Raw genomic sequence first — 10,638 nt, 5'->3', positions numbered from 1 at the left:
AAATCCTGATCTTTTCTGACTATGCTAAATATAAGCAAATTCAAAAAAGGGTAATAAGCAATCCACAGACAAATCCTGCACATGATTTTCAGCATGTCCAGGGCATTGGCATGGTACTAGGTTTGGTCTGGGCTGCTGAGAACTTTCACAAGTCATACTCCCTTTTCCTTGCTGGAGGGCATCTGGCTCTATGTATATCCTTCCCTGGAGAATCTGTTTCACACCACAATATATCCTCCTCCTTTACTGCCCAAAATGATGATGCCTTATGATTTGCATTGTGTGTACACATACACACACGTACAAACACACATACTCTCTCACTCTTTTCTGGCCCTTCTGTATACCTAAAGAGGAAGCATTTGCTTTTTTGCACCAATAAAGGAATGCAGGATAAACATCTGTTATTTCAATGTACTACATGCCCCAGCCCATAAGACGTCCAGAGCTTCTGGATGTCAATGCACACCCCCCCCCCACCGCCCCGTTTCCCTTCAGTGCTTAATCCAGGCATCTCAGGTTGCGCTCTCCGTTGCGTTTAACTGCATCCCACCTTTACCTCTAGACCTTCCCCCTCACCCGCTCCCAAATGGATGGGCAAAGCCAAGGCCCGGGCGCCGTGACCCTGGGCAAATCCTCGCTTCCCCCTCCTCAGCGGAGCTGGACGGCCCTGCACCCGCATCCCTTCTCCCCCGGCTGTCTTCAAGCGCGCCTCACCGTCCCCACCTCTACGCTATTGGCGTAAAAGCCACCTCCAGTCGCGCGGCCCTCTCATTCCATACGCTCGTTTACGCTGCGCGGAATGGGAGGGCGCGATTCCCGAACGCGGCCTGCGCTGCGAGCGCGCGGCCGTCCGGCAGGCCGGCGCGACTTTACGCCCCTGACGCAGCGCGCCCAAGATGGCGACGCAGTCGTCGTCCGGGGTGGCGGCGGCAGAGGGGGCGGCGGCCGTGGCGGCAGCGGCGACGGCAGCCGTGACAGCGGCGACGGCGCGGGGCCTGGGCTGGGGGAAATGAGACGGCCGCGGCGGACCAGCGGCGGAGCCGTGTAGCTGAGAAGCGGCACCCCTTCCCTGCTTCCCTTGGCCGAGCCGGGGGCGCGCGCGCGCGCGGCCGTCTGGAGCGGACTCCCCACCCTCGACTCCAGCGACCCGCACCTCACCCCCACCCGGGCCCGGAGGATGATGAAGCTCAAGTCGAACCAGACCCGCACCTATGACGGCGACGGCTACAAGAAGCGGGCCGCGTGCCTATGTTTCCGTAGCGAGAGTGAGGAGGAGGTGAGGCGCCGGGCCGGGCGGGCCTGGGGTCCCCGGGGTCGGTGGCCGCCTCGGGCCGAGGCGCGGGGGGCGCGGCCGCTGGAGAGGGTTTGCCCGGGCCCCGGGTTGGGCCGCTCCTCTCGGCCCCAATGAAGTTCCGATGGAATTTCCTGAGGCGAGGAAGAGGAGGAAGAAAAGAGGACGGTGGGCGGAGGGGAAGTGGGTCTGATCGTGGCCATGCGGCACGGGCCGGGCGGGCGGGCGGCTGGGGCACTTTGGAGCGGGCCGCCTGTCACTGCGGAGAGTGGCGGCGGGTAGAAGGCAGTGGGTGGGAAGAGCGTGTGGCTTTCGGTCCAGGCCTGCGGCTTTGGATCCAGAAAGGGCAGCTCCGCACTTGTCAGCCCAGCACATGTGTGTAGAGGCCTCCGTGCACGAGGCTCGGGCCGGCCCTTTGTGACAGAGAAAGAGTCCACTTCATTGGCAGGTTGGGGGTTTGCCGAGGGATTATGTGCGTCTGTGAGGCGGAGTGGGGGTGTCTTAGGAAGATTTAGGGCGTTGTGCAAAAGCCAAAGCCAGTTGTTTATTTTACACTGCTCTGGGTTGCCCTTAGGGTGTAGCCTGAGAAGAAAGGACATTTGATTAGATAATCTTTGTGTGTTGAAAAATTTTCATTTTAATTGGGAAGGCCAAAAGCGGTATTTAAGATCTTTGCCCTGACATTCCTCCACTGCCCTATAGGAAGGCCTTTAGGATTAAATTTGCTTGCAGAATAGAAATGCTTAAAATCAGTTTCTTTTTGCATAGGGTACTTAAAAAAATCTCAGCTCCTCACAGCCGTTTCTGTGGTGATAAAGGGAATTCAGAGAAGGCAAATGTTTTGTAAATCCTCACAGAATAGCTGCTTCGGAAATTCATAAGATGCCTGTGGGAACGCGTTTCTCTCGTCTGTATGGTGGTAAAATGGCAGTTAAACTGAAAACAATAAAGGACAGTGAAATTCAATATGCTGTATTCCGGCATTCAGCAGTGGGCTATCGTGGCAGGGCTGCAAGTACAGTACGTCGTGTTGAAATGGGGAGAAAAGAACTTGACCCGTTAGTTATGAAAAGAAGTTGTGATGAAAGACACAGATGGGTTGCCAGAAGTTGCTGTCCAAAGATGTTTAGGAGGAAGTGGGAATTTATTGCCTGAAAAAAAAAAGTTAAAAGCACTGTAATTGTGCTGTTGAGAGATTTTGTGTGTTCCCTTTCAGCAAAACAGTAGGAAACTGCATTTGGAAATGTATACTTGTGTCCTAGAATACATTGTAAAAGTCCTCAAAACAGATGCGTTGTAATAGCCTGTTAAGCAGGGCCTTGCTGTAAATTATGTACTTGTTTTGGAATATATGCTTGAGTTACGTAGAATTATTGGCGATGTTTACTGCTCCAGAGGCTTTGTTCTCTTCATTGTCATATCATATTATGGGAAATCAGATGAGATGACAAGCTGTTAACTAGAGGGAAAACGAATTAGCATAATAACATGTCTTACTATAACACTATGGTTAAATCTGTGAGCACCCCAATTATAAGTAGAAGGGTGTATAATTTACTTGTATGAATGATGCAAGACTTTGTTAAAAAAATCATACTAGAAATTGAGAACACGTGAGTATTTTGGGTAAGTTGGAAACCCTTTATATATCATAAGCAAAGTAATGAAGACTTGATTTTCCATTTTCTGTTAAAGTTTTATGTACTGGTACAAGCAGCATCATTGTTAAAACACTTGACTGATCATGGAGTTTGCTGAATTTCTTTTTGAACATTGGTTAATGAGCAGAAGATTGATGCAGATCTTTCATTCAGATTCAGTAGATGTTACAGCTAAAGCCTAGGAAGAATGAGAAAATAATGAAATGGAACCTATTTTAGATTTGTTCAGTTAAGCAAATATGTATTAAGAGCCTATTGTATAGGCTCTTTTGTGTGTTCCTATACAGAATGCTGTATAGGTGCAGCATTCTGTAATGTGGGATTTAAAGATTTACATCCCTCCCTGCCCCCAAAAGTTGAGTAGTTATCGATTGGAACCCTTAATTGGGAGGGATTTTGTACCACAAAATAATCTCTAGGGTGCCATTCAACTCTCAGATTATATAATTGTGTTGGAAGGGAAGTAATTTGTTAGTTCCCGGAGAACTTTTATGTTCTCAATAGTAGTGCTAGAAACTGGAAGTATTAGCTGCCACACATTGTGGGAATGTGAAATTCAAACTCAATAGGACATTCAACCCAATTTTATTTTTTAATAAGCACTAATGGCTTTAATCAAGATAGAATAGGTTACAGAATACTATTAGCATTAATACAACAATAATGTAAGTATGAATAGGACCCTGATTTATAAATTTAGTTAACCAATGTCAGGAAACGTACTTACAATGTAAAGAAAAAGAGATGGAAAGTATTAGCAGATAACAGAGCATGAGTCAAACCTTCTAACATTCCATTTTTCCAGCCCCAGAAAATTTTATTTATAGGCCAGCAGTAATAGCAGCTATAATACTGATCTAGGTTAGGGTGTGTGAACATATCCAGCAAGTTTACTGAGCAAGTTTATTGGGCACTCACCAAGTGTCAGGTTCTGTGATACAGTTAAAAGGAGACAGACAGTGAGGGAGCTTAGAGGCTAGTGGGACAGACTAAACAACATGATGAAAATGAGTTCCCTTTCCTTCAAACCTCTGGCTGCTTTTCCTGTTGATAAGAAAGCATCAACTGCAGGAAAATCCTCCTCCTTAGACGTTTTACTAATTATGGTGACACATTTTGATAAATTAATATCTTTAGGTTGGGGCAATCCTGATAACTAACATTTCTTTTTTTTGTTGTTAAATAAGTTTATTTACTTATTTATTTATTTATGGCTGTGTTGGGTGTTTGTTGCACGGGCTTTCTCTAGTTGTGGTGAGTGGGGGCTACTCTTCGTTGTGGTACATGGGCTTCTCATTGCGGTGGCTTCTCTTGTTGCGGAGCACGGGCTCTAGGCACACATGCTTCAGTAGTTGTGGCTCGCGGGCTCTAGAGCGCAGGCTCAGTAGTTGTGGTGCACGGGCTTTGTTGCTCCGCAGCATGTGGGATCTTCCCGGGCCAGGGCTCGAACCCGTGTCCCCTGCATTGGCAGATGGGTTCTTAACCACTACGCCACCAGGGAAGTCCAACTAACATTTCTTACAGTGCTTTGAACCTGATGTACTGTGGACAGTCTCTTGCCCAGCCTCTGTTTTAACCACTTGGTGCCCTGAACACTTGCTTTTACTCTGTAAGCTGCTGGGCCTGACAGGCCCCGGAGCATGTGGCCTCCCAGCCAATCAATCATGTGTTTACAAAGACTCAGTTATATTTATCCCTATATCTGTTTATGTTCGTTGTACTTGTTATTGTAGTTATGCAGTGTAATTAAATATGACGTCAGCTGGTGAAATTTGAGTTCAAAAAGAATGGTTTTGTGAGAAGTGTTTCAAATGCTTTGGAATGGTTTTGTGAAAAGTATTTCAAATGTTTTGGAATAATTTCAAGTCATTAAAAATATTGCTGCTCAATTAATATGGATTAGTATACTGAAAAAGATGGAGAGGGAAGGAGTCTTAAAAGTCTAGAAGGACTCTGCACATAGATAACTTCATGAATGTTTTCAGGTTTTTCTTTTTTTTTAAATATTTATTTATTTATTTGGTTGCGTCGGGTCTTAGTTGCGGCACGTGGGCTCCTTAGTTGTGACACATGAATTCTTAGTCGTGGCATGCATGTGGGATATAGTTCCTGGACCAAGGATTGAACCTGGGCCCCCTGCATTGGGAGCGCGGAGTCTTAACCACTGTACCACGAGGGAAGTCCCAGGTTTTTTTTTTTCTTCATAGAAACTAAGTTGGGTGATACGACATTTATCTTTGTCATGTTATTCACCTTGGGCCTTCTTAAAGCACTTCCAGTGAAATTTTCCCTCTTCCTCCATTCCTTTCCTTTGGCGCCTCCATGCTTACAGAAAGTGAGAGATACTAGGGGTGGGATTGCTTGTGCTCTGTGTGCCCTCCCTGGACTGGGGGTAGGGGAGTGTAACACAGGCATTTTCGACAGTTGGAGTATCTAGCAATGTGCAGTACTCTTAGAAAGTCTGGTGGTACTGACTGTACATTGGATGGCATCACAGTGCCTGGGAAAGTTGAAGTTGCTCCTAAGGGGTCTGTGTTTACTGAGGGAGAAAAGTGAATACTGATAGGATCATCTCAGTTAGATTTCCCTGTGCATTACAACTGTTTCTAAAAGGAGAGGACAAGTGTCCTTAAAGGTCTTAGTTTTGCTTGTTGAGCTTTTCCATCAGGAGCCCTGCATCTCTTGGCATGGGGCTCCTGGTTCTCATTTTCTCAGATCCTTGAGCTCACTAGGTTGGATGAGAAGATGATTGACATCGAAGATCCTCAGTGAGTGGAGTCTCTGGTGGCCTGAGTGTCAGTAAAAATGCCCAGAGGAGCAGGTGGAAGGACGTCCCTGCCGAGTATACCTTCCCCCGGGCTCTAGAGTGGGGAGTAAGGCTCAGGTGGCAATCCCAGGGGCAAAAACCATGACAAAGGGCTTCTAGTGGATCCCAGGCTGGTTGGGGAGTCGTTTTTCAGCATATCTTGGTCGTGTACAGTATTACATTGTTCTAGGATCACCATGTGTGCATGGATCCAGTCATCTGACTGGACACTTCTGATCCTCATTTCTCTAAATCTTTTCTGAGGCTTTGTGTGCGTGTGTGCACACGCGTGCGCACACACACACACACCCTTTCCCTTGTGTCTGCCTAATAAATACGGGTTAGTTAGATGTTTTTCCCATTACCTCCTTTTCTACCTACTTCCCAAGATGTGAATTCTGGTCTGAAATTGTACTGCAGTCTTCATTCTTCTTTTCCACTCCTTGCCCTAATCTTTTGCTTTTGGGTGATTCTCATTTCTCAATAAACAGAGTGTTATGTGTATACTGGGTGTGAAGCAGTCTATATTCTTTTTCATAAAATAGTACAAAAAGGAAGGGCTCTTGTTCAAGAATGCATTTGTTTATTCATTCCTTCAGCACACTTTTTTTTTCTTTTTTGGCTGCACAGCTTCCAGGGTCTTAGTTCCCCAACCAGCGATGGAACTCGTGCCGCCTGCAGTGGAAGCGTGGCGTCCAAACCACTGGACTGCCAGGGAAGTCCCTCCACTGTACTATTTTAGCCTAACCCATTATTGCCTCTTTCCTGGATTATTGCTTTATCTTCCTAACTTGTCTCCCTGCTTCTGCCCTTACCCCTCTAGTCTTCACTACTACAGCTGGTGGAGTGATTCTTCTGACACAGAAGTCAGGTCATGTCACTCCTCTGCTCCAGTGGTGTTCTGTCTCAGTAAATCCAAAGTCTTAACCATGATCTTCAGCACTCTGGATGGTCTGGTCCCCTGCCATAGCTCTGACCTCATCTCTCACCACTCTCCTTCTTACTCATCCCTCTCTTCCAGCCCACTGGCTTCTGTGCTGTTTCTCCCCCATATTATCTGCATGGCTCGCTCCTTCACTTGAGGTCTTTGTTTAATTTTCACCTTATCAGACAGGTCTTTAATGATCACCATGTATAAGATAGCACCAGTCCATTGTGCATCTCTTATGCTTTTTTTCTTGGCATCACATGTCACCATCAAGACATGCTATGTATTCATCTATATATTGTCTGTTTCCTCTCAAGTGAATGCAAGCTAGTCCCTGAGGACAGGAATTTTTGTCTCTTTTGTCTGTTTTATTCACTTCCGTGTCCTCAGTGGTTAGAACAGTAGTAGATGCTCAATATTATTTGTTGACTGTGTGAATGAATGAATGAACACATAGTCCCTACTTTCAAGAAGCTTGCAGTCTAGTGGAGGAACTGAAAATAACCAAAATATACCGAATGCTAGTGTCTACCAATAATGTGTTGGTATGTAGGTTTCAGAGAAGTCTCCCAGTTCTTTTCTTATTTCCAGTCTTAGTGACAGGGTGTCTGATAACCTTGAGTATCAGCACATCAAAAGTATGTGTGTATTTGGTTGTAAACACTTTCAGAATCTTATTGGATCATCCCATCATAGGACATTTAGGATTTCTTTCAGATGCTGAACTTGAGAGTCTGCCATCTCACAGGATTTGTGTTGGCTAATTGATATAATGTGCTGATCCCCAGCCCTAGTGGTGCAGTACCTGAGGGAAAAGGATTTTCATTTTGCTCATAGCCTGGGACCCTTTATTAATAAGTAAATAAATGCACCAACAGACTACAATCAAGTAGTGGATACTGTTTTAATGACTTGTTGGTAGTGGTTCATAGCCAACAATGTATGTCAAATCGATATTCTAAAGTTTAGTTAATATTAACGTAATTAATTTGAAGATGAAGGTTGATAGGGATGCCCATAAAATCTTCCTGTCATTATTGCTTTGTTCTTTATGTAGGTCAGAGTAAGAGAAACACAATGTAAAGTTTATGGGTGCTGAGTCTAAAGCATTTGATTGATGGTGGTTAACGTGAAACAGAAGAAACCATCATAGGCAAAAAAGATAATAAGATGTTATGCGGTTAAAAGAAGAATAAAGAATTGAATTTGGAAATAAGGTTCAAACTTAAAATTTAGTAATAAAACATATGCACCTGAGTTTCTGAGTAAAATCCTCGCAACACCCAAGAAAACTTCTTGAATCCAGTTTGAGAATTTCTGCCTTAAAGTAACATGGGTGCTCGAGTGTTCACAATGTTTTTCCCAGCCTTCTTGAAGCCTTTGCTTCCTCACCCTTTGCATAGGGAAAAGTGTTTATTCTTATATTCATTCATTCATTTACTCATTTGTTCTACAGACTTTTACTGAGTGCCTACTTCCAGGTTTGACACTGTTCTGGGGACACAGTGATGAACAAGGTGGAATGGAAGTCATTGCTTTTGTGAAGCATCTGATATAAATGCCAGGAGACAGTAAATGAGCAAAAATATCATCAGTGAACTTGATGATTTTAGGCAGTGGTGGGTGCTGAGCAGAAAGTAAGTGTAGGATGTGGCTGACATTGGGGTCGGGGGCGGGGGATTGGCAAATTTTGATTGGATGGTCCCTGAAAGGCAAGGTAGATGGAAGAGCAATTACAGAGGCCCCAAGTGGAGAATGAGCTTGGGAAAGAGGAAGAACTGGAAGCCAGCCAGTATAGCTGGAGATGTTAGAGAGGTGGGAGGGAACCAGATCCTGTGGGGCCTTGTCACCTTTCCAGTTTTCCTGGCTCTCCTTTACCCTGTCCTGCAAAGCCAGCCAGCAAACAAACCAGTAACATCCCGTGAAACCACCTTCCTTCCTTTGAATATGAGGTGTAAAGTGAATAGGATGGTAAAAGAGTTTATGAGAGAAAGCTGTATTTAAGTAATATCCAGGTGGAGATAAAATAAAGTACTGTAATCTTTTCAAGAGATAAGTCTGAAAGGACCCGAAGTAGAGACCCTAAAGTTTCTTTACACTCTTTTCAGGGTAGTTTACTCAGAAAGACTATCTTGAATAGGTAATATATATGCACACACTACAAAATTCAGAAGGTACAAAGGATATGGAGTGAAAGGTAAATCTTCCCACCTGTCTTCTCTAGCCACACCGTTTCTCACCCTCAGTTCTTCTTTCAGAGGTTGTGTGTGTGTGTGTGTGTGTAGTAGGCAGTTGCACACAAGTCAGGTAGTTAGCTTATAAAAGTTAGTACTGCAATGCATTGCTAATAAAAGGTTGGAGGACATTTTTTGTTTAATAGAACAAAGGCTTGCCAGTTTATCCTAGAAATGTATTTGAACCCAGGCCACTCGAGTATGTATGACTTTTCAACACTTACCTAGTTTTATTGAGGGTTTGGTTACCTTAAGTGCCAGGGATTCTTCTAGAGTGGGGAACTGCTGGGAATGGAGTGGTTTGTGTGTGTGTGTGTGTGTGTGTGTGTGTGTGTGTGTAGGTTCAATTCTTGCGAGGCTGGGGATGTGTTGGCAGTGGGCTGTGTGTGTTAGGAGAGTGCTGTCACGGGGAAGCTACTTGCCTTCAAGCTCCTGAAAAGCAGCTGAGCAGTCGTCCGAGTCAGACTGGGTTTGCTGATTTCTGAACTCTCATCGTTTAGACTACTCAGAGTTGATTAAGCCATAGTACCTTCCTTCTCAAGGTAATGTATGAGCCTAAATATGATAGGATGCTGTACACTTTAGCCATGTGCCTTTGTCCCCAGCTGTGGAATGGGGAGCAAGTAGAATTCTGAATGGAATTGTGGCTTTTCAGCTCTTCTTGAGACAGGCTGTGAGTTAATAGAAAATATATATTGATCTCTGTCCCCGGTTCCTGGCATAGAGCTCCTTAAACCCTTGTAATTTCCTAAGTGACAAGAACAGTAGGAGTGTCTCTTAATCTAATATTAGTCTTTGACCTCTGTTCCTGACACAGGGCTCCTGAAACTCTTGTAAGTTCCTGGGTGATAGGAGTGTCTTTTGTTCTGACGAGGCAACTCTGGGTGGGCACCTGGATGGCTCCTGGATGAGGACTGGTCACTGGAAAGACCAAGCCATGATTAGAAGCTTGGCATTTTCAGCCCTGCCCCCCATTCTCTTGAGAAGGGAGATAAGCTGAAAATGGAGTTAATGATTGATCATGCCTATGTAATGAAGCCTCTGTGGGGTTCGGTGAACTTCCAGTGGGCAAACACATCCACACTGGGAGGGTGGTGTACCCAAACTCCATGGAAACAGAAGCTCCTGCACTTCAGGATCCTTCCTGACCTCACCCTATGTATCTCTTCATCTAGCTGTTCATCTGTATCCTTTAATAAACTGGTAAATGTAAGCAAGTGTCCCCTGAGTTCTGTGAGCCGCTCTGGCAAATTAATGGAACCCAAGGAGTGGGGGTGATTGGAACTTTCGATCTATAGCTGGTTGGTCAGAAGCACCTGGGCTTGTGACTGGCGTCTGAAGGGGGAGAGGGACAGTCCTGTAGGACTGAGCCCTTAATCTGTGGGACCTTCAGGTAGACACTTCCTCTGGGTAGATAGTGACAAAATTGAGTTAAATTGTAGGACACCCAGCTGGTGTTCAGAGACTTGCTTGGTGCGGAAAACCCCACACGTATTTGGTAATCAGAAGTCGTCTTAGAAGTCAAGCATTCTTTTTTTCTTTTGGCTGTGTTGGGTCTTTGTTGCTGCGCACGGGCTTTCTTTAGTTGCCGCGAGCAGGGGCTACTCTTCACTGTGGTGCATGGGCTTCTCATTGCAGTGGCTTCTCTTGTTATGGAGCATGGGCTCTAGGCGAGCGGGCTCAGCAGTTGTGGCTCGTGGGCTCTAGAGCACAGG

The 10,638-nt window shown here is 45.3% G+C and overlaps 1 protein-coding gene across 1 annotated transcript in view; it reads left to right on the top strand.

Annotated features, from left to right (window-relative positions):
- The first annotated feature begins 868 nt into the window (after positions 1–868).
- NUDT3 (nudix hydrolase 3) overlaps positions 869–10,638 on the top strand; it is a 109,838-nt gene continuing 100,068 nt past the window's right edge. The window contains exon 1 of the mRNA XM_032647513.1: positions 869–1,279. Within this exon, the coding sequence (XP_032503404.1) occupies positions 1,181–1,279 (99 nt within the window). The 5' untranslated portion in view covers positions 869–1,180. The remainder of the gene's footprint in view (positions 1,280–10,638) is intronic.

Source organism: Phocoena sinus, chromosome 11, assembly GCF_008692025.1.
Source record: "Phocoena sinus isolate mPhoSin1 chromosome 11, mPhoSin1.pri, whole genome shotgun sequence".
In the NCBI taxonomy this organism is placed as follows: Eukaryota; Metazoa; Chordata; class Mammalia; order Artiodactyla; family Phocoenidae; genus Phocoena; species Phocoena sinus.
This window is presented reverse-complemented; position numbering and strand designations above follow the sequence as displayed.